The sequence below is a fragment of the Bubalus kerabau genome, chromosome 16 (assembly GCF_029407905.1).
Source record: "Bubalus kerabau isolate K-KA32 ecotype Philippines breed swamp buffalo chromosome 16, PCC_UOA_SB_1v2, whole genome shotgun sequence".
In the NCBI taxonomy this organism is placed as follows: Eukaryota; Metazoa; Chordata; class Mammalia; order Artiodactyla; family Bovidae; genus Bubalus; species Bubalus kerabau.
Genome location: NC_073639.1, coordinates 65,932,457 through 65,959,193, shown reverse-complemented (window position 1 = coordinate 65,959,193; position 26,737 = coordinate 65,932,457). Strand labels below are relative to the sequence as shown.

At 41.3% G+C, this 26,737-nt stretch overlaps 1 protein-coding gene across 3 annotated transcripts in view; it reads left to right on the top strand.

The window, feature by feature from the left end:
* Nucleotides 1–5,269: 5,269 nt before the first annotated feature.
* PTPN11 (protein tyrosine phosphatase non-receptor type 11) overlaps nt 5,270–26,737 on the top strand; it is a 70,788-nt gene continuing 49,320 nt past the window's right edge. For 2 of the 3 annotated variants that reach the window (XM_055550577.1, XM_055550575.1), the window contains exons 1-2: nt 23,727–23,865; nt 26,612–26,734. In XM_055550577.1, the coding sequence (XP_055406552.1) occupies nt 23,837–23,865; nt 26,612–26,734 (152 nt within the window). In that variant the 5' untranslated portion in view covers nt 23,727–23,836. Of the gene's footprint in view, nt 5,495–23,726; nt 23,866–26,611; nt 26,735–26,737 lie in introns of those variants that run through there. The other variant, XM_055550576.1, reaches the window with a different exon arrangement.

Here is a 26,737-nt window from a genome sequence, read left to right as displayed (position 1 = left end):
AGTTGGAGCTGAATCTTGCATGACGTTCAGTTTCCCAGATGGAGATAAACTTAAAGGGTATTTAATTAACTTTTAAAATTTATTTGACTGTACTGGGTCTTAGTTGCTGCAGGGAGGATCTTTTAATTGTGCTATGTGGGACCTAGTTCCCTGACCAGGGATCGAAACAGGGCCCCTTGCATTGGGAGTGTGGAATCTTAGCCACTGAACCACCAGGGAAGTCCCCTAAAGGATATATAATAAAGGAGGATTAAATTTTGAAAGACAAGGATACAAGAAAGAGCCAGAGGCCTTTGGAAACTACCAGATTATGTGAAGAAGTTGAGGTAAATGAAACTGAACAGGTAGGCATAGTTCATGTTTAGAAGGGCCTCATGGAAGAATTTTCACTCGTAGTAAAGGCTTTGAACTTCTTTCATAGAAAGGACATGACTAGATTTGTATTGTAGAAAGATCATTCTAGCTGATGAGTGTATTGAACATAGAAGATACTGGCGTAGCAATGGCTTCTTCACTCAAACAGCTTACAGTTTGGGAATTCTCTGGTGGTCCAGTGGTGACTTGGCACATTCATTGCTGTGGCCTGTGTTCAATCCCTGTTCAGGGAATTAAGATCCTGCAAGCCATGTAGTGCATCCAAAAGAAAAAAAAAAAAAAAAAAAAAGCTTACAGTTTACTTTGGAAAAGAGACTAATGATAACCAGCATTTATCACATGCTGACTTTGCCAGGCACTGTTCTAAGTACTTCACAATATTAACTTCTATTTTTTGTAACTTACCCTATGGCAGGTGCTGGACTGGATGAAGCACAATCTGGAATCAAGATTGCAAGGAGAAATATCAATAACCTTAGATATGCAGATGACACCATCCTTATGACAGAAAGTGAAGAACTAAAGAGCCTCTTGATGAAAGTGAAAGAGGAGAATGAAAAAATCTGCTTAAAGCTCAACATTCAGAAAACAAAGATCGTGGCATCTGGTCCCATCCCTTCATGGCGAATAGATGGGGAAACAGTGGAAACAGTGACAGACTTTATTTTCTGGGGCTCCAAAATCACTGCAGATGGTGACTGCAGCCATGAAATTTAAATACGCTTCCTCCTTGGAAGAAAAGTTATGACCAACCGAGACAGCTTATTAAAAAGCAGAGACATTACTTTGCTGACGAAGGCCCATCTAGTCAAAGCTATGGTTTTTCTAGTAGTCATGTATGGATGTGAGAGTTGGACTATAAAGAAAGCTGAACGCCAAAGAACTGATACTTTTGAACTGTAGTGCTGGAGAAGACTCTCGAGAGTCCCTTGGACTGCAAGGAAATCAAAGCAGTCAATCCTAAAGGAAATCAGTCCTGAATATTCATTGGAAGGACTGATGAAGCTGAAACTCCAATACTTTGGCCACCTCATGCAAAGAACTGACTCATTGGAAAAGACCCTGATGGTGGGAAAGATTGAAGGCGGGAGGAGAAGGGGACGATAGAGGATGAGATGGTTGAATGGCATCACTGACTCAATGGACACAAGTTTGAGTTAACTCCGGGAGGTGGTGATGGACAGGGAGGCCTGGCGTGCTGCAGTCCATGGGGTCGCAAAGAGCTAGACATGACTGAGTGACTGAACTGAACTGATGGTAGGTAGTATTTTGATCTCTCCATTTTACAGAGAAGTAAACTGAGAAACTGGAGAAGGCAATGGCACCCCACTCCAGTACTCTTGCCTGGAAAATCCCATGGATGGAGGAGCCTGGTGGGCTGAAGTCCATGGGATCACTAAAAGTGGGATACAACTGAGCAACTTCACTTTCACTTTTCACTTTCATGCATTGGAGAAGGAAATGGCAACCCACTCCGGTGTTCTTGCCTGGAGAATCCCAGGGACGGGGGAGCCTGGTGGGCTGCCGTCTAGGGGGTTGCACAGAGTCGGACACGACTGAAGTGACTTAGCAGCAGCAGCAGCAAACAGAAACAGGACCCAAGTGACTTGCCTGGGAACACCCAGGCAGACTAAACTTTGGAGATTAACAACTTAATCCTCATATGATATTGTGTCTTAGATTTATAATGGAGTGTGTTAGGTTCTAAGCTACAATAGGTGTCTTAGTATTGATCAGTTAGTTCTGTCTGATGCTTTGTGACCCTATGGACTATAGCCTACCAGGCTATTCTGTCCTTGGGATTCTCCAGGCAAGAATACTAGAGTGGTTTGCCATTCCCTTCTCCAGGGGATCTGCCTGACTTAGGGATAGAACCTGGGTCTCCTGCATTGCAGGCAGATTCTTTACCATCTGAGCCACAGGTGTCTTGGGGATCATCTAAACGGGGTTGGGAGAATGAGGTGATTCTTTCTATTCCAGAGGAGATGACTTCTAGCCTGAGATCAGAGGCATAGACTAGAGTTCATGGGGAGGGTCAGAATCCTCTAAGGAAAGGGGGCAGATTGTTTAAAGGCCCTGAGCTGGAAGAGAACATGGCTATTTAAAGGAACTGAAAATCATTCAGCATGGCTGGATCATAGAGTGGTGGGGAGAAAAGGGGCTGGTAAAGTGAGCAGGGACCAGACCAGATGGTTGTCAAATGCTTTTAAAAACTCAAGCTGCATACTGTGCATTTTATATATGTTTTCATTTTTTTTTTGGCCACGCTGCATCACGAGGGATCTTAGTTTCCTAACCAGGAATTGAACCGTGCCCTCTTCATTGGAAAAATGGAGTCTTAACTACTGGGCCACTAGGAAAGTCTGGAAAAAAAATTTTTGACTGTATCTTAAAAGCAATGAGAAGACATTGAAGTGTTCAACTGAAGGAGTGACTAATTTTTCAGTTTAGATTACCATGGCTATTATGTGGTGAATAGTTGGAGAGAACAAGCCTTCAGGGTTAAGATCAGATAGGATGTTGCTTGTCATCTGGGTGGCCAGATTCAGGGGAATGAAAAGAAACAGGCTGGACAACTGCTTGTTCAAAGTCTATGACTTAAATTGGCATATATTAAAGACAATTTTTGTAAGAATTTTTGGGTAGCATCATTGCTGAAGCAGTTAGCATACTGTATGAGAGTTCTTTGTATAGGAATGATGTGGGGAACACTGGGAGGGAAAAAATGAAGATTTTGGAGCTCTATAGTTGTGGGTTTGAATTTTGGCTCTGCCATTTACTAGATCTGTGGCCCTTCATGAGTCACAGGGGCAGATTTTTCTCAAATAAAAAGCTCTACCTTCTCACTCTGGTCTGAGCTACCTCATCTTCATCATCTCCAGTGTTACAGTATTCTGAACTGGTCTCTGTTTCCAGCCTTGCCCTCTTCATTCAGTTACTCAAAGTACCCAAAGTAATACTTGTAAAGCATAGATTATATTCTTCTCTGCTTAAAATCTTTTAATGACTCTCCATTTTACTGTTCATTTATCTTTTTCTGTTGTTTTTTTGTTTGTTTGTTTGTTTTTACTGGATTAAAAAAATTTTTTTTTGGCCTATGGGATCTTAGTTCTTCAATCAGGGATGGAACCCAAGCCCTTTGCATTGGAAGCACAGAGAGTTAACCACTGGACTGCCAGGGAAGTCCCTACTATTTATTTCAGTAGGCTCTTGGACCCTATATTATCTCTACCCCTTCCTCATCTCATTTCCTACTACTCTCCCTACATCTCCTATATCACCCCCCATCCCCCACCTCCTGCTGTGCTCCAACTTCTCTGGCGGTTCAGACTCATGAAGAATTTGCCTGCAATGTTCTCCCTTTTTCTTCAAATACAGAAGTCAGCCTCTAGCCTCAGAGCCTTTGCACTGGCCTCCTCCTGTGCTTGAAATGCTCTTTTTCTAAATTTCCACTGACTGCTCAGGGCTTTCCTGGTGGCTCAGATGGTGAAGTGTCTGCCTGTAATGCGGGAGACCTGGGTTCGATCCCTTGATCCGGAAGATCCCCTGGAGAAGGAAATGGCAACCCACTCCAGTACTCTTGCCTGGAAAATTCCATGGATGGAGGAGCCTGGTAGGCTACAGTGCATTGGGTCACAAAGAGTCAGACACAACTGAGCAACTTCACTACTAAACTGCTCCTTGATTCAAATATCATCCTTAGTGAAGCTTTCCCTAAATACCCCATTTAAAGTAATATAAAGGGCAATGGAGAAAAGAAGGGAGATGAGTATGGGGGGTATTATCTCAATTGTTTTATTTATCTTGATTACTGTAGCTCCTCCCATGAGAATATCGGGGATTTTTGTCTTTTCAGTTCACTCCTTTATCTCTATAGTGGAAAATCAGTGCCTAGCAGACAGAAAACGCTCACGTTTCCTTCTAATGATAATAGAGCTAATAATTACACACAAAAAAGTGAAAAAGTGAAAGCGTTAGTTGCTCAGTTGTGTCCAACTCTTTGTGACTCCATGGACCGTAGCCTGACAGGCTTCTCTATGGAATTCTACTGGCACGAATACTGGATTGGGTAGCTATTCCCTTCTCCAAGGGATACTCCCGACCTAGGGACTGAACTGGGATCTCCTGCATTGCAGGCCGATTCTTTACCATCTGAGCCACCAGGGAAGCCCCAATAACTATAGGAGAGAGTGAGTAGAAGTCGCTCAGTCGTGTCCGACTCTTTGCGACCCCATGGACTATACAGTTCTTGGCATTCTCCAGGCCAGAATACTGGAGTGGGTAGCCTTTCCCTTTTTCAGGGGATCTTCCCGACCCAGGAATCGAACCAGGGTCTCCTGCACTGCAGACGGATTCTTTACCAACTGAGAACTTATTAAACAGACCAGGCCTAGTTCTAAACATTTTACATATTTAATCGTCCTCATAATCCAAGAAGAAAATACAATTACTATTCTCTTTTTACAGAAATCAAGGAATGGAGGCTCAGAGAAATCAAGCAACTTTCCTAAGGTTCAGTTCAGTTCAGTCGCTCAGTCGTGTCCGACTCTTTCCGACCCCAATCTCTTTCCTAAGGTTACACAGCAGTAAGTGGAACAACTATTTGAGGAATGAAATGAATGAAATTCGACTTCACAGCACAGGGATGGAAATTGACGCTGTGGGAGCAGATAGGATCAATTCACGCGACTGAGTGTAACTTTGAGCACACAACGCACGGTTTAACGCCAAGATCTAAAGAAGAATGAGAAGGTCCTTTGGGAACAGCGTGGCGGAGGCTCCACAGAGCCACTAAACTGCTAGGACCAGCCTCAGCACAGAATGGAAGCAGGAAGTAGTGGCGGGTGTCGCGTGGGAGTGACGTCATGGAGGAGCCGGCGGGGAAGGGCGGGGGAGGAGGAGGAGGAGCGAACCGGGCTTGGGGGGCGGCTGCACAGTCTCCGGGCTCCTCAGGCCTTGAGGGGGGTCTGCGCGCGGCCGGCTGGCTCTGCCCCCCTCTCCGTCCGGTCCGGAGCGGGCCTCCCTCTGGCCAGCCCGATGTGACCGGGCCCAGCGGAGCCTGAGTAAGGAGCCGGTTCGTCGCGGAGCCGGAGGGCGGGAGGAACATGACATCGCGGAGGTGAGGAGCCCCGAGGGCCTAGCCCGGGCCTCGGCCCGGCCCCCGCCTCTTTCAGTCTGCTCCGCCCGGGAGGGGGCGGCCCGGCTGGGCTTCGGACTCCCGCCCGGGGTCGCGGGGCAGGCTCCGTTCCAGCTCCCTAAGCCCTCCAGGGCCCCGGGGCCCGGCCCTAGCGCGCCCCCAACCCCTCGGGTCCTCATTCATTTCCTGCCTCCGCGGAGTTCCGGCTCCCGCAGCCCTGGGGATGCCCGTCAGGACGGGGTCAGGTAGAGCCGGCCGGGGAACCGCGGACGCTAGCGGCCCGGCTCGGCGCGCCGCATTCCTGACCCATTGCCTCATGAGAATTGCCTCATGGTGATTCCGAAATAACCCCGCTCACTTAGGGGAGGCTCCTCGGCCCGGGACGCGGGAGGGGAGAGGAGAGAGTTGCGCGAGGCCAGGCCAATAGTCCAGCCTCTTTGGGTCACACTGCGTCTTGCGCGCATTTGGGGGCTTTACTCAGGGTCCTTGACCACTTTGTATGCCTCTTTGCATCTTCTTCCTCCCCACCCCCCCCACGCCTCACGTGCCAGAAATGGAAAAACTGACTGTATCTGCAGCTATTAGAAGTATTTCCTTCCTCTGCGATCTTCGCTTTGGGAGGTGGGAGGGAAGGGATCGTATCTTTAGTTATTGTAATCCTTCACCACAACCTTAAAAGTCAGGTAACATTAATCACCTCCGTTTTACGGATCTGGAAACTGAGGCTCAGAAGAAACATACTGGTAAATGACAGGGTTTGAACCTAAGAGTCAGAAGGAAGATGAGTGAGTTAATGAGATCCTTGGAAAGTTCAGAGTAACCATACTACTAATGGCTAACATTTATTTAGCGTTTATCGTATGCCAGACACATTTAATCCTTATTATAACCCTATCAGGTAAGTACTGTTATCCCGCTCTAAAGAGAGTAAATGAATTTCAGAAGTTAAGCCACTTGCCTAGTAGTGCTAGTTCTAGTGTTAGTCGCTCAGTCGTGTCCGACTCTTGGCTAAGGTCACTCGATCAGTAAGTGGTGGAGACAGAACCCCACTGTTAATTACTAGTCTGCTATTACAACTGTTGCCAATCATTTGTAAGCCTTAATTTTGTTGTTAAATATTAGTATGATCAATTGTTTTCAAATAATGATCCTGCTATTGTATTGTCATTCTGTATAGGATTCACACTGTCTTAGACATTTGGAAAACTGTTTCAAGCTGTTGGGGTTATTGACTGAGAGACTTTTCAAAACATTAGGAATGTCTTCTCAGAAATACACCTGCACATTAGTCATTGATGGGATGAAAAGAGAGAAAGGAGAAAACTGAAAACTTAAGCAGTGAGTGATTTGGACAGGTCTTCTGGCAAGTGCTTACAGATCTGGGTAATATATAATTGCATTTCAGCAGAACAGTGTATAGCCTCAAATGTTCTAATTCTTTAGAGAGCATTTAAATAAAACAGTTTTCTATTCTTTAATCTGTCAAATAGTCATTGAGCCTTTTGTTCCTTGTGTCTGCTTTTCCAGACAAGTAAGGATCTGCTTCTTTTAGGAGACAAAAAGTCTGGGGACTGGGGGTGGGGTAGGGGCTGGGTAATAATAGACCCTACATTGTCCAACTTGTTAATTTAGGAGCCAGGAAGTGTGAGAAGAGCCAAAGCAGCAAGTGGTAAAGATGACAGTTTGAAATGAAGTAATTCCTCCTCTCCTCCTACAGCCCTCTCATACCTGTTATGAAAGAAAAATATGTGCCCCCTAAAAAGTCAGATTATGATTGTAATGCACGACTTCCCAGGTGGCTCAGTGGTTAAGAATTCACCTGCCAATGCAGGAGACTCGGGTTGGATCCCTGGGTGGGGAAGAGTCCTTGGAGAAGGAAATGGCAACCCTCTCCAGTATTCTTGCCTGGGAAATCCTTTGGACAGAGGAGCCTGGCTGTCTGCAGGTCATGGGGTTGCAAAAGAGTCAGAGATGATTTAGCAACTAAACGATAACAACAACAACAATGCACACAATTGGGGATTATTTATTATTAGTTTTCAGATCATAGGTTTTTTTATTATTTTTAAACCAGCTTTATTGAGGTGTAAGTGACATGCCACAAATTGCATATATTTAAGCATACAATTTGATAAGTTTCCACACATGTATACACTCAAGAAACCAGCAACACAATCAAGATAATGAATATATCCATCACCCCTGTGATGGCTCCTGGAACCCTTTATAATCCCTTCCTTGTTGCCAGGCAGACACTTTTCTGCTTTCTGTCACTATACGTTAGTTTGCATTTCCCAGGATTTTATACAAGTGGACTTTTGTGTGTGGCTTCTTATGCTCAGCAAAATTATATCGAGGTTCGTCTATGTTGTTGTGTATGACAAATAGTTCCTTTTTATTGATCAGTGATATTCTACTGTATGGCTTTACCACCATTCATTTTTCCATCCAGTTGTTGGTGGACATTTGGGTTGTTTCAGAGTTTGGCATCACAAATAAAACTGCTCTGAATGTCCGTGTTCATGTGTTTATATGGATGTATACTTTCATTCTTCTTTGAAAAATCCTTATCAGTGGTATGGCTGGATCACATAGCAGATGTGTATATATATATTTAGGAGATATAATTTTAAAAAATTTTATTGGAGTATAGTTTATAATTTTTTTTTTACTTTAAAAAGTTATTTATTTTTTAATTGAAGGATAATTGCTTTACAGAATTTTGTTGTTTTCTGTCAAACCTCAACGTGAATCAGCCATGGGTATACATATGTCCCCTCCCTTTTGAACCTCTCCTCCATCTCCCTCCCCATCCCACCCCTCTAGGTTGATACAGAGCCCCTGTTTGAGCAGATGTATATTTAATTTTTTCAGAAACTACCAAACTTTTTCAAAATGTTCCCACTGGCAGTGTATTAAGAATTCAGTTTCTCCGCATCTTGGCCAACACTTGGTGTGGTCAGTTTTTAAATTTCATTCATGTAAAGGTGTGTCATTGTAGTTTTTTCCTATATCAGTACTTTTAAATTTAATTTACTTATTTTAATAGAGGTATAATTGACATGTAACATTATATTAGTTTCAGGTGTACAGCATACTGATTTGATATTTATTTATTGTAATTTTAATTTGTATTTTCCCTGGTGACTAATAATGTTGATCATTTTTTCATGTGTTTGTTTGCCATCTGTATCTCTTCTTTGGTGGCACATCTATTGATTAAATATTTTCCCTTTTAAAATTTATGTGTAAAAAATAAAATTTACTTCTTTGTTTTCTTATTGAAATTTGAGAGCTTTTTTATTCTGGATACAAGTCTTTGATCGGAATTGCAAGCATTTTCTTTTAGTCTGTAGCTTGTCTTTTCATTTTTTTAAACAGTGTCTTAAGCAGAGGGTTTTAATTTTGATGAAGTCGAATTTATCAGTTAAAAAAAGTGGATCATGCTTTTGGTGTTATTCTTAAGAAATCTTTGCTTAATCTAAGTCTCAAGTGTTTTCTCCAAGTTTTATAGTTTTAGGTTTGTGATCCACTTGAGTTAACTTTTGTATGTTGGTATGGGCCGTGGATATATCTTCTCTTCTTTGCATATGAGTGTTCAGTTGTTCTAGCGCCGCTTGTTGGAAAGACTGTCCATCTTTACTGAACTCACACCTTTTTTGAAGATCAGTTGTCCATTTGTTCATGGGTCTATTTCTGGACTCTCTTCTGTTCTATTGATCTATTTGTCTTTATGTCAGTACTGCACGATCTTGATCATTGTAGCTTTATAACAAGTCTTGAAATCGGATATTGTCTTCAGTCTTCAAACTGCTCTTTTTCAAATGACGTTTAACCTCAAAATTAATACATTCACCAAGTAGTTACTGAACCAGGCAGGATGAGGCAATAAAGTAGGCAAAGATTGCTGTTCTCATGACTGAGAGAGAACGTGAACAAACCCATGAATAAATAAGACTATTTCAGGTAGTAATAACTTCTGGGAGGCTGAAAAAAGCAAATGTGGAGAATGTGGTTAGTTTTGATAATGGGTTTAGGAAAAGTCTCTGAGGAGGTGATCATAGGAGCTGACTCCTCAGTGACTAATATTCTGAATTTTGTGTAGCTTAATTATCAAACTAATCTTTTTTGGTTCATGGGTTTAGAGTCTCTATGTGTTCAGTAATTAAAATGTCATATTCAGTATGCTGATGCCTCTCAGCATCACAGGTAGGGAAAGGATGTGCAATTAAATGACAAGCCCCACCCCCCCACACCCCTCTGCCGTGGGCTTCCCTGGTGGCTAGGCAGTAAAGTATCTGCCTGCCAATGTAGGAGATTGGATCCCTGGGTTGGGAAGATCCCCTGGAGAAGGAAATGGTAACCCACTGCAGTATGCTTGCCTGGGAAATCCTATGGACAGAGGAGCCTGGCAGTCCATGGGGTTGCAGAGTCAGACATGGCTTAGCCACTAAACAACACACCCAGGTAATAGAGTAATGGCAGTTCCGTTTCTGTGTTTAGATTTTGAGATTGCTTGGCTGCTCTACTCTGACTCTCCTGGCTGACCAAACAGGTTATATCTTTCAGCATCTGGTACATCTTTGGCATTTGCTTTTTTTCCTCTGGGAGAGACTGATGACTTGTACTGAGAGGGGCAGAAAATTTAGCTTGTTCTCTAACTCTAGGCTTTTGGTTTATCTGTTGCAGGTCAAGTACATTTTGTCCCAGGCTCTCCCTGGTGGCCATGTTTGTTTATCTCCTGTGGGAGTCAGTAAACTTGCCTTACTGAAAAATAACAGCTCTGTGTCTTTCCAGTTGAAACTTGTTGTCTTTGCTAACGTCCTATCCAGAACTCGGGTTTTTGTCCAGAGCTGCTCAAATGCAAGGCCCACTGCTGAGATTACTTACTCCTCTTGCACGTGGTCAATGTGGTGACTGTTAGAGAGTCACACGAGAACTGGAAAAGCAGAGCCAACCCTTGTTTGTAATTGTTACTAGTGGGCCTTGGTGTACTTTGTTAGGCAGCAGCAGAACAATAGAAGACACTGTGCTTATTCCTTTTTCCCTTTGGGAAACACAGATAGCACTTGCCCTCCAATGCTGCCCTTTTTAAGGAAGGGGAAGACAAATACTGATGTTTGGTAGGTTCTGTGGCAGCTGTGGACTGCAGCCAAGGGTTTGAGAACCGCCCCCCCCCCCACCCCCGAAGTGGATTCAGGCTCCCTAAAATTGCAGCCCAGTTCACTACTGAGTTTTGGAGGGTGATGTGCATTTAGCAAACTCTTAGCAGTGCTGAAATATGAAAGACACAGTTCATGTTTTCAAGTAGCATTGACTTTAGAGGGAGACAGACTTGTAGGCCAACATCGAATGAGTTTGATGAAAGTAGTACCAAACTGAAACTGAAATTTGTCAGTATAGAGCGTACTGTTTAGAGTACACACATACTTGTGCACTGATGTGCACATTCACACACACTGTGTATGTCTGTTTATATACACATACCTATACCCACATGCAATATGTTTATTTTAAAAACAGTAGACTATAGATCCAAGCCTTTGTCATTCCACTGACCCACTGTAATGGAACCTTGACTTATTCATTCACGAATGTGGGATTTAACTTAGTTATCAGGGGATTACTACGTATAGGGGGCACTGTACTAGGCGCTGAGTGTCCAGGTTTTAAGGAAACAGTGAGTGTGAAAGTGCTGAGGTGGGGAGTTCTCAGCATGCTTGAAGGACAGACAGCAGCACGTGGTGGAGCTGACACTGGGGCTGTAGGTGGGGACTAGACCACGCAGGGATTATTAAGGTCCTCAGCATCACGTGGACCACAGAGAAGAGTTTGGATTGTATTTTAAGAGCAGCTCAGACCCATAGAAGGATGTGATCGGGGAGTGGCATGAGATGATCTAGTTAAAAATATCCCTCTAGCTGCTCTGAAGGGAGGGTTGTAAGAGGTTCGAGTAGACCCTAGGAGAGCAGACAAACAAGAGAGAGACTTCGAACAGGATAGAAGCCATTTGTGGAAAGGTTTTTGGAGGCAGTTTCCAATGCCTTGTCATCAGAGCAGAGATGCTGACCAATGAAACTCTGTGAAAAGATAACGATCAATTAAGCCATAGCTCTATACTACCATTAAAAAACTGCCTTAACTTTTTTTCTAGCCTCTGTTACCTAGAATCCTTTTCCCTATCGACTACCCCTCCCTCATGACTCATCCTTTTCCCCATTGAAAATTAGCCTTTAATTGGAAAAGAGGAATATTCTTGTAATCTGCAGAAAGTACCACTTTAAGCTTTCTCCCCAAGGACAAAGATAATCATTTTTGTAGAGCAGCGGGTAAGAAAGCCATACCCAGTATCACTTTATATTTAGGCAAGAAACTGAAATTAGACTTTGGATCCCTAGTTTAAACTCCCTTCTTAGCATAGCAGCCTTGAGAATAAGTTCCTGAAATTAACAGCCTGCTTGACTGTTTCCCCACATCTCTGGGGGGAAGGGGACGCATGGATAAAATAATCAGCATCATTGTATTTTCTTTTTGGTTCATCAGCATTTTCTTTTTTAAACTCACTTGACATAAAGAAGAGCCTGGTCTCAGTGAGCTAGGGCTTTGTAGAATCTGTGCTCAGTAATGAGAGATTTACATTTTTGGTATGATTTCCCGGCAAGTAGTTTGGGTTAGTAAACTCTCCTGGAGGTGGGGGATTCTGTCTTTCCTTTCTTCAGGCCCACTCAGCACAGGGCTGATTTGTTTCACACATTGATTGGAGGCTCTTTTTTCCACAAGCATTGGGGTTGTGTGAGTGTGTATGTGTTTTCAGCTCTTTCTGCGAGATGGGTGGTACCCACCTGGGCCGTGTTATGACCTGAGAGTCTTAATAAGTAATAGTGCCACAGACTAAGAGAACGAACTTAACAGGGGGAAGGATGGGGAAAGGGATAGCGAGGGTGTTTGAGATCGACATGTACACACCGTTATATTTAAAGTGAATAACCAACAAGGACCTACTGCACAGCACAGGGAACCCTGCACAGTGTTATGTGGCAGCCTAGACGGGAGGGGAGTTGGGGGCAGAATGGATGCATGTATATGTATTTAGTCCCTTTGCTGTCCACCTGAAACTATCACAACATTGTTAATTGGCTATACCCAATATAAAAGTAAAAAAAAATTTTTTTTACAAAATAGGCAGTGCCAGAGGATGACCGATTAGAAGGGGTTGTCAAGCACCTGCAGGTTTGTGCGAGTTACAGCATACAAGAGGCGCATGCTCATATTCCCTGCTGGCCCAGTGGTTAAGACTCTGTACTTCCACTGCAGGGGGCACCGGTTTGATCCCTGGTCAGGGAACTAAGATCCAGCATGCCTTGTGGCAGGGCACTGAAAAAAAAAATACAGAAGAGAACTCTCTTCCCCTCTTCTGCATGTGATTTTTTCCCCTGTGCCCTTCCTCTCTGGCTTTTCTCCTCCCTGGTTTTTCTTCATTCCCCAAAATTAACTCAGGCATCTGTCCTTCACCAAGTGCCTATGGTAGATGTTAGGCAGACTGACATTTATCTGTTTCTTCTCATCTTTTATGGACCTACCTTGTTGATAAACCCAAATGCCCTTTTCCCCTCCCTTGAGGTAACATAGATAAATTTACATGATTTGGGGAGACTAACCTCTGCTGTTTGAATTCACATGAAGCAGAAGATGGGGGCAGGATTTAGAGATGTGTGGCCTCAGTACCTACCATTACAAGTGTTTCTGTCATCTTTGAGGCCGGCTCTATAATCTAATATTAAACCTATTAACTTCACGATTCTTTGGCTTCCCTCGTGGCTCAGTGGTAAAGAACCCGCCTACCAGCGCAAGAGATGCAAGGGACATAGGTTCAGTCCCTGGGTTGGGAAGATCCCCTGGAGAAAGACATGGCGACCCACTCCAGTATTGCCTGGAGAATCCCCATGGACAGAGGAGCCTGGTGGGCTAGTCCACAGGGTCGCACAGAGTCAGACACAACTGAAGCGACTTAGCACACGCATATCCTTTACCCTCCCTCACTAAGATCTCAGGGATTGAATGAACTCTTAACTGCTGTGTGTTAGAGGTGAGCATTTTGCGAATCACAAAACTGCTAGTCGTTGAACTACAAATATTAAACATGCAATTGGGAAAAAGTTTCTGGTAAATACAAAGAACTTTTTGAAAAGCATAGCTCAGGAAGGAGAGTTTACAATATATCAAAACTCAAGTGGGTGGATTATGTTGTAGAACTTTCAATTTCTAATTATACACCATTCGAAATAACGTGGGGACAGCCCCTGAGCCCTGAAGTTCAGTTTTTGCAAAGACAGTGTAACATAAATGATTCATATGTCAAAATGGGCCATGTGAAACTAACATAATTATGCAAGAGAAGAATCTATCTGCATATCTTCCACCAATAATAATAATGATAACAACAGCGATAACCAATGTTTGTTAAGCCCGTACTCTGTCTAGCCTTTGTGCTAAATGCTGGTTACTGAGTTTTCCCCGTAAACATTACTCTCCTCTGTTCCCTCTTAATAACATGATAGGCATAATTAGAACTTGGCAATGAAGCAGTAATAGTTTGTTTAATAAAAGGGTAAAGAGACCACGTGCTTTTTCCCCTGTGCCAGTCTGCCTGATGGGTGTCCGTGGTGGTTACCTAGCTCACCTTCAGCAGTCACTTTTATAATGTCTCTAAGCCTCAGCAGGATACTCTACGTAAATGTTGTGTTTTTAAAATACACAAAGGTGGGAACGCATGGTTATGAATGAAGACCATCTAGGCTTAGAGTCCTGCTCTAGAAATTTTTAGAAATAAATAACAGTGTAAAGGCTAAAAATTTGATTTTTGGAGTCTACATTGTATGCTGGCCCCATGGAAAACAGTCAGTAAATGTGGCCACAGTTTTTAAAAAATAATGTATTTATTATTTATTTTTATTTTTGGCTGCTGGGTCTTTGTTGCTGCGTGTGGGCTTTCTCTAGTGGTGGAGAGGGGGGCCACTCTCCAGATGCGGTACGTGGGCTTCTCATTGTGGTGGCTTCTCTTATTTCGGAGCACGGGCCCTAGGATGCATGGGCTTGGTTGCCTCCATGGCATGTGGGACCTTCCTGGATCAGAGATCAAACCCATGTCCCCTACATTGCAAGGCGGATTCTTAACCACTGGACCACCAGGGAAGCCCTGTGGCCGCAGTTTTAACCAGCCATAATAAATAATAGCCAGTAAATTATTTTTTTCCTTGCTGTCAGAGCTAGTTCATAATTGAGGAGAAAAAAATTTATGTAATAATATGAGTATGGAGAAGTCTTTTCTGTTTTATAATTTGCAACTTTTTATTTAAATCTGAAATATTTGTAGGGGAGAGAGACTCAAAAGGGAGGGGATATATATATATATATATATATATATATATATATATATATATAAAATTATGGCTTCCCTGGCGACTCAGACGGTATAGAATCCACCTGCAATGCAGGAGACCCGGGTTCGATCCCTGGGTCAGGAATATCCCCTGGAGAAGGAAACGGCAACCCACTCCAGTATTCTTGCCTCGGAAATCTCATGGACAGAGGAGCCTGGCGGGCTACAGTCCATGAGGTGCGAAGAGTTGGATGTGACTGAGTGACTAATGCTTTTCATGACTTGATTTGTGTTATTGTACCTCAGGAAAAAAGCACAATATTATAAAGCAATTTTCTACCAATTAAAAAATATTAGTGGGAAAAATATAATTATGCCTTCTCTGTCTTCATACTCTTTTCCTGATGTAAATTCTCATCTCTGTCTTATTTACTTTCTTCTTCCAGTCACCCTGTCTTTTTAGTACCTATTGTGAAGGGTCCTGTTAAAATCTGTGCCTTTATTGTAAGTATTTTATTCTGACCTAAAACAAAATTCCTAGTTCCTAAGGGGAAAGTCCTTAGAGTTTTTTCTGTGCTAAGCATTTTATGTGTTATTAATTTACTTCAAGCTCACAACAACTTGCTGTGAGTCAAGTTTTTCTAAACATAGCAAGAAACCCAGAAACCATAAAGGAACAAGCTGATAAATTTAATCATGCCAAGATGAATTTCTTTGGGGGCAAAAAAATTAACCACAAGTGAGTAAAAAAGGAAAAATGCTAAGACAAATGTTGTCACACATATAATAAAGGATCATTTTTCTGGTTCTATCAAGAGCTCCTTTAAATGAGTAAGAAAAAAAATCCAATAGAAAATGAACAATGGCAAGCTGACAACTCACAGAAAAGGGAAAAAAAAAATGGTCTGAAAACTTGAAAAATTGCTCAGTCTCACACAGAAATGCAAAGTAGAATGGTACCATTTTCCATGACTCAGATGAAAAAGTTTGGTAATATATGTAGTATTGGCAAAACTGGGAGAAAACAGGGACTTTCACACTCATTTCATGGGAGTTGAAACTGTTACCTTCTTTTGAGTGCAGTTTGGCAGATTTATCAGAGTTAAAAAAACACTCTTGTCAAAACAGTTTTGTTTCTAAAATTTTAATTTACAAACATACTTGTAAGCTTGTATAAAGATAATTATAAAGGGTATGATATGCTGCATTATTTGTATTAACAAAAATCTAGGAATAATATAAATGTCCTTTAATAGGGATTAAATTATGAATAGGACATTCTTATAATGGAATAATGTATAGCCATTAAAAAGAATAGAAAGATCATATAGAAAGATCTTTGTGTTGTAGTAAGTGAGAAATCGGGTGTAGATCAGGCTTCCATTTGTGTGTGTGTTTCACATAGCCTAGCATGGAGTATGCACCTGTGCACATGTAGGTAAGTGTGTGTGTGTGGCGTGCTGCGATTCATGGGGTCACAAAGAGTTGGACACGACTGAGCTGATCTGGTGTGTGTGTGTGTATATGCGTGAGACGTTTCTCAGTGTTACAGGAAACTTGCTAACTGTACTTACTTTTGACGAATACAGCTGGGAGTCGATGGAACCTTGGGCTTTTTCTCTGAAATTTCATGCCCATCTGTGCTGTTTTAATAGATAAATTTTAAAAGGTTTTAGAAAGTTTTAAGTGTGTGTGCTCAGCAGGATCCTAGAGGGCATCAACTATACACAACTAGAGCCGCCTAAAGTAGCTGGCTGAGATAAGGAAAGATGAAACAGGAATGAAAAACAGGATAACCAAATAAAAAGATCTTGCTAGAAGCAGTAAACAGTGCTTTTGAGGCAGCCCTCCCCATGGTGAGGTTGGGGGCAAACCTGAGAAATTCTTCTAAGAACCTGTTTTTGAAAAACAGAGAGGAGGTAACAGCGGTGACGATAAGGGAACAGATCTCCCGTAGGTGGTGGGGCCAGGCTGGGTGACCAGTGTACGTGAAGCAACCGCTGAGCTTGAAGTATGCGTCAGTTCACTTGAGTAACCTGAGAATTGTAGGTTTAAGGATTTTTAAAATACTGTGATATAACTATCGTTATAATTTAAAAATAATTAGAATCTTCTTTGAATCAGGAACAAGGTATCTGCCGTCCATATCACTGAAGTAGCTGTCTTTTTCTGGTATAGATATCAGTGTTATATTTGCTTCATGAAAGGAAGTGGTGCATTTTCTTTTCCTTTTGCTTCTCTGGAATAATTTATAGAGCATGGAATGGTATGGTCTTTGAAAGTTTGATAGATTCCATTTTGAAACCAAACAAATAAAAGCTTGGTGCTTTTCTGTGGGGTAGTTTTAAAATTGCTCTGTTTTTATATAGAAATTGGTTTGCCAGCATTTTCTCTCGAATGGACCAGTTTTGGCAGTCTGTATTTCCTTAGAAAATTATTCACTTTATCTGGATTTTCTAATTTATTTGCACACCAGTTTGCAAAGTAGTTTCTTAAAAAATTCTTCTTCTTCTGTTTGAGTGGTTATGGTTATTTCCCCCTTGTCATTTCTTATTTTGTGTATTTGTGATTTTTTTTTCTTGTTTTTGTACTCCTGAATAAGTTAACTAGTGGTTTGTCTATTTTGCTAATTTTAAGAAGCAGGATTTTTATTAATTCCATCTGCTACCTTTTTTTCTTTGATTTTTGCTTTTATCTTTATAAAATATATTTCCTTCCTTGTGGTATACTTTGGCCTTTGTTTGGCAGGGGTGGGACTTTATTTTTATTTTTTATTTTTTATTATTGTTAGTGTTTCTGTAGTGAATTTTCCACTGATCACTCCATTAGCTGTATGCTATAAATATTGATACATAGTGTTTTTGTGGCCATTATTTTTTAAAAATTGTGTAATTTGAGCTTATATTTCCCCCTTTACCTAACAGTTGTTTAATGGAAGGGCCTTTCAGTTTTTTGCTTTTGTTAGTAGAATTCGGTTTTATTGCCTTATGATCGTGTATTTGGTAATACTTTTTTCTCTTACAATATATATATTATTGAAGTATAGTTGACTTACAGTGCTTTAGGTGCACAGCAGGTGATTCATTTATGTATACATACATACATATTCTATACAGTCAGCAAAAACAAGACCAGGAGCGGACTGTGGCTCAGACCATGAACTCCTTATTGCCAAATTCAGACTTAAATTGAAGAGTGTAGGGAAAACCACTAGACCATTCAGGTATGACCTAAATCAAATCCCTTATGATTATACAGTGGAAGTGAGAAATAGATTTAAGGGCCTAGGTCTGATAGATAGAGTGCCTGATGAGCTATGGAATGAGGTTCCTGACATTGTTCAGGAGACAGGGATCAAGACCATCCCCATGGAAAAGAAATGCAAAAAAGCAAAATGGCTGTCTGGGGAGGCCTTACAAATAGCTGTGAAAAGAAGAGAAGCGAAAAGCAAAGGAGAAAAGGAAAGATATAAGCATGTGAATGCAGAGTTCCAAAGAACAGCAAGGAGAGATAAGAAAGCCTTCTTCAGAGATCATTGCAAAGAAATAGAGGAAAACAACAGATGGGAAAGACTAGAGATCTCTTCAAGAAAATCAGAGATACCAAAGGAACATTTCATGCAAAGATAGGCTCGATAAAGGATAGAAATGGTATGTACCTAACAGAAGCAGAAGATATTAAGAAGAGGTGGCAAGAATACACAGAAGAACTGTACAAAAAAGATCTTCACGACCCAGATAATCACGATGGTGTGATCACTCACCTAGAGCCAGGCATCCTGGAATGTGAAGTCAAGTGGGCCTTAGAAAGCGTCAGTACGAACAAAGCTAGTGGAGGTGATGGAATTCCAGTTGAGCTATTCCAAATCCTGAAAGATGATGCTTTGAAAGTGGTGCACTCAATATGCCAGCAAATTTGGAAAACTCAGCAGTGGCCACAGGACTGGAAAAGGTCAGTTTTGATTCCAATCCCAAAGAAAGGAAATGCCAAAGAATGCTCAAACTACTGCACAATTGCACTCATCTCACACGCTAGTAAAGTAATGCTCAAAATTCTCCAAACCAGGCTTCAGCAATATGTGAACTGTGAACTTCCTGATGTTCAAGCTGATTTTAGAAAAGGCAAAGGAACCAGAGATCAAATTGCCAACATCCGCTTGATCATGGAAAAAGCAACAGAGTTCCAGAAAAACATCTATGTCTGCTTTATTGGCTATGACAAAGCCTTTGACCGTGTGGACCACAATAAACTGTGGAAAATTCTGAAAGAGATGAGAATACCAGACCACCTGACCTGCCTCTTGAGAACTCTGTATGCAGGTCAGGAAGCAACAGTTAGAACTGGACATGGAACAACAGACTGGTTCCAAACAGGAAAAGGAGTACGTCAAGGCTGTATATTATCACCCTGCTTATTTAACTTCTATGCAGAGTACATCATGAGAAACGCTGGACTGGAAGAAACACAAGCTGGAATCAAGATTGCCAGGAGAAATATCAATAACCTCAGATATGCAGATGACATCACCCTTATGGCAGAAAGTGAAGAGGAACTCAAAAGCCTCTTGATGAAGGTGAAAGAGGAGAGTGAAAAAGTTGGCTTAAAGCTCAACATGCGGAAAACGAAGATCATGGCATCCGGTCCCATCACTTCATGGGAAATAGATGGGGAAACAGTGGAAACAGTGTCAGACTTTATTTTTCTGGGCTCCAAAATCACTGCAGATGGTGATTGCAGCCATGAAATTAAAAGACGCTTCCTCCTTGGAAAGAAAGTTATGACGAACCTAGATAGCATATTCAAAAGCAGAGACATTACTTTGCCAACAAAGGTTCGTCTAGTCAAGGCTATGCTTTTTCCTGTGGTCACGTATGGATGTGAGAGTTGGACTGTGAAGAAGGCTGAGCGTCGAAGAATTGATGCTTTTGAACTGTGGTGTTGGAGAAGACTCTTGAGAGTCCCTTGGACTGCAAGGAGATCCAACCAGTCCATTCTGAAGGAGATCAGCCCTGGGATTTCTTTGGAAGGAATGATGCTAAAGCTGAAACTCCAGTACTTTGTCCACCTCATGCAAAGAGTTGGCTCATTGGTAAAGACTGATGCTGGGAGGGATTTGGGGCAAGAGGAGAAGGGGACGACAGAGGATGAGATGGCTGGATGGCATCACTGACTGGATGGACATGAGTCTGAGTGAACTCCGGGAGTTGGTGATGGACAGGGAGGCCTGGCGTGCTGCGATTCATGGGGTCGCAAAGAGTCGGACATGACTGAGCGACTGATCTGATCTGACATATGTATTATTTTTCAGATTCTTTTCCATTATAGGTTTTTATAAGATACTGACTATAGTTCCCTGTGCTATACAGTTAACTTTTGTTGTTTGTTGCATATTTATTTTTTTATTAGACATCTAGCATTCTATTCATGCTACATCAAACAGAATCAAAATGTCATAAATTTTTTAGCTAGGCAAAAATTTATAAGTTTTCTAAAATACATATATTATACATGTATATCAGTTCAGTTCAGTCGCTCAGTCGTGTTGGCAAAGTAATGTCTCTGCTTTTGAATATGCTATCTAGGTTCGTCATAACTTTCCTTCCAAAGAGTAAGCGTCTTTTAATTTCATGGCTGCAGTCACCATCTGCAGTGATTTTGGTATCAAAAAAATAAAGTCTGACACTGTTTCCCCATCTATTTGCCATGAAGTGATGGGACCGGATGCCATGATCTTCGTTTTCTGAATGTTGAGCTTTAAGCCAGCCTTTTCACTCTCCACTTTCACTTTCATCAAGAAGCTTTTTAGTTCCTCTTCACTTTCTGCCAAAAGGGTGGTGTCATCTGCATATCTGAGGTTATTGATATTTCTCCCGGCAATCTTGATTCCAGCTTGTGTTTCTTCCAGTCCAGCGTTTCTCATGATGTACTCTGCATAGAAGTTAAATAAGCAGGGTGATAATATACAGCCTTGACATACTCCTTTTCCTATTTGGAACCTATTTGGAACAACAGTCTGTCCTTTTCCTATTTGGAACAGTCTGTTGTTCCATGTCCAGTTCTAATTTGCTTCCTGACCTGCATACAGATTTTTCAAGAGGCAGGTCAGGTGGTCTGGTATTCCCATCTCTTTCAGAATTTTTCACAGTTTATTGTGGTCCACACGGTCAAAGGCTTTGTCATAGTCAATAAAGCAGAAATAGATGTTTTTCTGGAACTCTCTTGCTTTTTCCATGATCCAGCGGATGTTGGTAATTTGATCTCTGGTTCCTCTGCCTTTTCTAAAACCAGCTTGAACATCCAGAAGTTCACAGTTCACATATTGCTGAAGCCTGGCTTGGAGAATTTTGAGCATTACTTTACTAGCATATGAGATGAGTGCAATTGTGCGGTAGTTTGGGCATTCTTTGGCATTGCCTTTCTTTGGGATTGGAATGAAAACTGACCTTTTCCAGTCCTGTGGCCACCGCTGAGTTTTCCAAATTTGCCGGCATATTGAGTGCACCACTTTCACAACATCATCTTTCAGGATTTGGAATAGCTCAACTGGAATTCCATCACCTCCACTAGCTTTGTTCGTACTGACGCTTTCTAAGGCCCACTTGACTTCACATTCCAGGATGCCTGGCTCTAGGTGAGTGATCACACCATCGTGATTATCTGGGTCGTGAAGATCTTTTTTGTACAGTTCTTCTGTGTATTCTTGCCACCTCTTCTTAATATCTTCTGCTTCTGTTAGGTACATACCATTTCTATCCTTTATCGAGCCCATCTTTGCATGAAATGTCCCCTTGGTATCTCTAATTTTCTTGAAAAGATCTCTAGTCTTTCCCATCTGTTGTTTTCCTCTATTTCTTTGCATTGATCTCTGAGGAAGGCTTTCTTATCTCTTCTTGCTATTCTTTGGAACTCTGCATTCACATGCTTATATCTTTCATTTTCACTTCTCTTCTTTTCATAGCTACTTTTAAGGCCTCCCCAGACAGCCATTTTGCTTTTTTTGCATTTCTTTTCCATGGGGATGGTCTTGATCCCTGTCTCCTGTACAATGTCACGAACCTCATTCCATAGTTCATCAGGCACTCTATCTATCAGATCTAGGCCCTTAAATCTGTTTCTCGCTTTCACTGTATAATCATAAGGGATTTGATTTAGGTCATACCTGAATGGTCTAGTGGTTTTCCCTACACTCTTCAATTTAAGTCTGAATTTGGCAATAAGGAGTTCATGGTCTGAGCCACAGTCCGCTCCTGGTCTTGTTTTTGTTGACTGTATAGAGCTTCTCCATCTTTGGCTGCAAAGAATATAATCAATCTGATTTTCGTGTTGACCATCTGGTGATGTCCATGTGTAGAGTCTTCTCTTGTGTTGTTGGAAGAGGGTGTTTGCTATGACCAGTACATTTTCTTGGCAAAACTCTTTTATATAGACATGTAATATGTGTATAATACATATATGGCTATACATTCAAAATGGAAACATAGACTAAATAAAATGGGAACACTGACTATGAAATAGATAAAGTGAAACAAACTAGATAAAAGTAAAAGATAATCGTATAGTCCAGTTGCTTTGAAACATGGCTGCTCATTAGAAACACATCTGGAGAAAAAAAGCTATACCTGGGCATTTGTATTTTTCAAAAAAGTCTAAGATAATTCTGATGTGCATCTGGATTTTAAAAAGTGATCACAGGTTTTTCTGTTAAATGGGAGTTTTGGTGATACAGAATTCTATTATTTTCTGTTGACCAATCATGATACAATGGTATTAAGTTGTAATACTTCTACTTTATAGGAGTTACTGTTTTCTGTTCTTTGTGACCTAATATATCTGATCAGTTTTTATAAAAATTCTCTGGTCACTAGGGAAGAATATGTGACTATTATCAAGATGTGGAATCCAACATATGCACAATATATCTACCATATTGTTTATATTGTTTATATTTTCTCATACCTATTTTCTTAGTCTATTTTATTTTGTATTGGATGTGGACTATTAAAAAATCTCCTATTATTAGTGTGTTTCCTTGCATCTCCTATAGTTTTTGCTCCATAAAGGTGATTGTACATAAATAGATAGAACTTCATCTACATTTATTGTTATGATTGATAGGTTTGGTATCAATTCTATCATAATATTTTATACTTGCAGTTGACCCTTGAACAACACAAGTTCGAATTGCACAGGTCTACATAAACACAGATTTTCCTCAGTAAGTATGTGCTACAGTACAACACAATCTGCAGCTGGTTGAAATCATGTGGTTGGAAGCAGAACAGTGGATATGGAGGGCTGTCTATAAAGTTAAATATGGATTTTCAACTGTGTAAGGTTCAGTGCCTCTAACCCCCAGGTTTTTCACAGGTCTGGTGTATATATAGTGTTTCCTTGCATTGTTTGTCTCAACATGTGTGTGCGTGTGTGTGTGTGTATAATTTTTTTCTAAGATGTGTATTTAAAACTTTTTTGTTGAAAATAGTTTTTTGGAAGGTTTGTGTCTTTTTTCTTAATTCTAGTACTTATACCCCTCTGTTTGGTTATTTAACTTTCATTATCAGGCTTATCAGATTTTTTCATTATCTTTGAATACCCATCTGTTGCCTATTACCTGTATAGCAATGGGGCTTCCCTGGTAGCTCAGCTGGTAAAGAATCTGCCTGCAATGCAGGAGACTCTGGTTTGATTCCTGGATTGGGAACGTCTGCAGGAGAAGGAATAGGTTACTCAGTCCAGTATTCTTGCCTGGAGAATTCCATGGACAGAGGAGCCTGGAAGGCTACAGTCCCTGGGGTCACAAAAGAGTTGGACATGACTGAGTGACTTTCACTTTCACTATACAGCAATGAGGTTTTTATTTTGGCAGTGTTGGGTTTTAGTTGTGGCACTGGGGAATCTTTCCTGGCAACACACAGACTCTTTAGCTGTGGAGATCAAGAGGGCTCATGTGGGATCCTAGTTCCCCAACAATGAGGTTTTTATTGTTTTCCCTTTCCCATTTTCTGGTTGTAGTATTTCTCCTGTGTGACAATGTGTAACTACTGTGCATCAGTCCTCTACTCTCATTCCCATGTTTGTTTCATTGTCCATGCACACTTACAGATCATTAAATGCCCACAGTCAGTTATTTTGTCAGTGTTGCTTGTTACCATTTGCTTAGATGAAGTTTATCCTCTAGGAGATTCATCAGGAAAGACTGATATGTGTAGCATTCCCTTAGTTCTTGTATGTTGAAACTTGTTTTTTTCTATAGCTTCGATGGTTGAAGGATAACTTGGCTGGATATAAAATTCTTGGTTTACACTTTTCTTTCATTGAGTTTTAAAAAAATTCTTGTTCATTTGTCAACTTGCTGTATATGTTGACTTTGAAAAGTTGGGTGCTGGTCTCATTTGTTTCCTGTAGCAAGTTATTTGATTTTCCTGCAGGCATTGAAGACTTTTTTTCCCATTTGTCTTTAAAGTGTAATAATTTCATTAGAACAAGTGTCAGAGTGATTGTTCTGGGCTAGTTTTCCTAAGTACCTGGTGAAACTTTTCAGTGTATATATTCACATCTTGTTTATTGTCTCAATTTATTTTTTAAAAATTTAATGTATTTATTTAGTTATTTATTTTTGGCTGTGCCAGGTCTTTGTTGCTTTGCAGGCTTTTCTCTAGTTGCAGTGGGCTGGGGCTATTCTCCAGTTGCGGTTCCTGGACTTCTCATTGTGATGGCTTCTCTTGTTACAGAGCATGCTCTCTATCATACATGGACTTCAGTAGTTGTGACATGTGGGCTCAGTAGCTGTGGCTTTAGAGCTCAGGCTCAGTAGTTGTGATACATGGGCCTAGCTGCTCTGCAGCATGTGGGATTTTCCTAGATCAGGGATCAAACCCATGTCTCCTGCATTGGCAGGAGGATTCTTTACCACTAGGCCACCATGGAAGGCCCTCAATTTAGTTTTAAATATTAGTTCTGTTCTATTGCATGTGTTTGTTTGTTTTTTTTCTCAGTTATATGTGTGTTCCCCCACTCAGCTTCAGACTACCACATCAAGTAATACGTTGTTTTGTAGCCAAAAGCAAAAGAGATTTGACATTCTAACTGGCTTATATAGGTAGACAAATTGAATGTTAATGTAAAATTTTCACTGTACTTTTTGAAAAGTTTTAAGTAATTGGAAACCCTCTGTTACTGCTTTTTGATTCCCTAGGGCTCTGGGGACTCAGGTGGGAAAGTATGGGATGTGGGGATGAAAGGTATATATAACTTGAGGTTGTTTTCCTGGGGTAAAATTCTATCTTGATCTTTTGACAGGCTCTCAGAGGGAGTAAAAAGCCAACTAATATATATGTATTTTTTTCACCTGAGCCCTGTGATTTTTCTCTGGGACAATCAGAGTGATGTTTAGACTTACCCCTAAATGCTGGGAAGATACAATAGGAAAAATTAAAAAGAAAATAAATTTCAGTTAATGTAAATAACAGGAATGTTGGTAGGCTATGTCTGAATTCTTGCCTTTTCTGATTATTCCTTGTCAGAACAGTCTTATATTTATTATTACGATTGTCAATAACCAACCTTAGTGCATAATATATATGCACTCTCAGATGACTAAGCATCTCATATTTAGCATATGCCAAATCCAACACCTGAGTTTCCTCTCCCCACCCTTTTCCCCTGTTTTGTACACAGTACCTCCAACCTGCTACTTACCCAGACCTGAAACCCAGGCGTCTTTCTTACTCTTTTCTTTTTTCCCATTTCATTTGTTAATAAGGAAATCCTGTTGGCTACCTTTAGAGTGTTCCCAGCTGGACCGTTTATCACTGCTCCTTCTGCCACCTTGCTCCTTGGTATCATCATCTCCTGTGTGGATTATCACAGTAGCTTATTTAACTGATCTGTGTGCTTCTGTCCTTGCATGATAGCTTGAGGGATGATTTTAAAATATAAGTCAGGGACTTCCCTGGTGGTCCAGTGGCCAAGACTCTGCTCCCAATGCAGGGGGCCTGGGTTCAATCCCTGGTCAGGGAAGTAGATCCCACATGCTGCAACTAAAAATTCTGTGTGCCACAACTAAAGAGCCTGCATGTCACAATGAATGTTGAAGATTCCTCATGCTGCAACTAAGACCCTGCACGCCAAATAAATAAGTTAAAAAAAAAAAGTAAGGTTGATCATGTTGCTCTTCTGCCTAAAAACCCTGTAGTCCTTTCCCATTTCATAAAAAAATAAAAGCTGAAGTTTTTACAGTGTCCTCCAAGGCCCTCCCTCATCTGGCTTTTCATTACCTCACTGGCCTCATCTCCTTCCCCTCTGACCCTTGTCTGTTCTGTCCCAAGCTGAACAGGTCAAAAACAGTCTGCCCCGTGCCCTTTTCTTGTTCCTCCCTTTGCCTGCTGTGCTCCTGTCTTATATGGCTGCATGTTACTGCCTTGCTTCTTCCAGATCTGATCAGATATTCCCTTATGGCTGAGGCCGTCCCCAACCACCCTGAATAAATAGCATCCATTTCAGCCCCGGTCCTGTTAACCATGCCCCCAGCCCCACCTACTGTGCCAGTGGGACCCCAGGTCCCTACCGTAGGGAAGACAAGAAGGAGGCGGTGATCAAAGAGAGTCGGGGAAAGGTTGTGTTGATATTTTTATCTGCTACTCTTCTCATAGGCATTTTAGCTGCAATGGTGTGGAAAGCAGTGCTTTGTTTTTCATTGCTCTTTTTCTCTCTCTCTCAAGATGGTTTCACCCAAATATCACTGGCGTGGAGGCAGAAAACCTACTGTTGACAAGAGGAGTTGACGGCAGTTTCTTGGCGAGGCCCAGTAAAAGCAACCCTGGAGACTTCACACTTTCCGTTAGGTA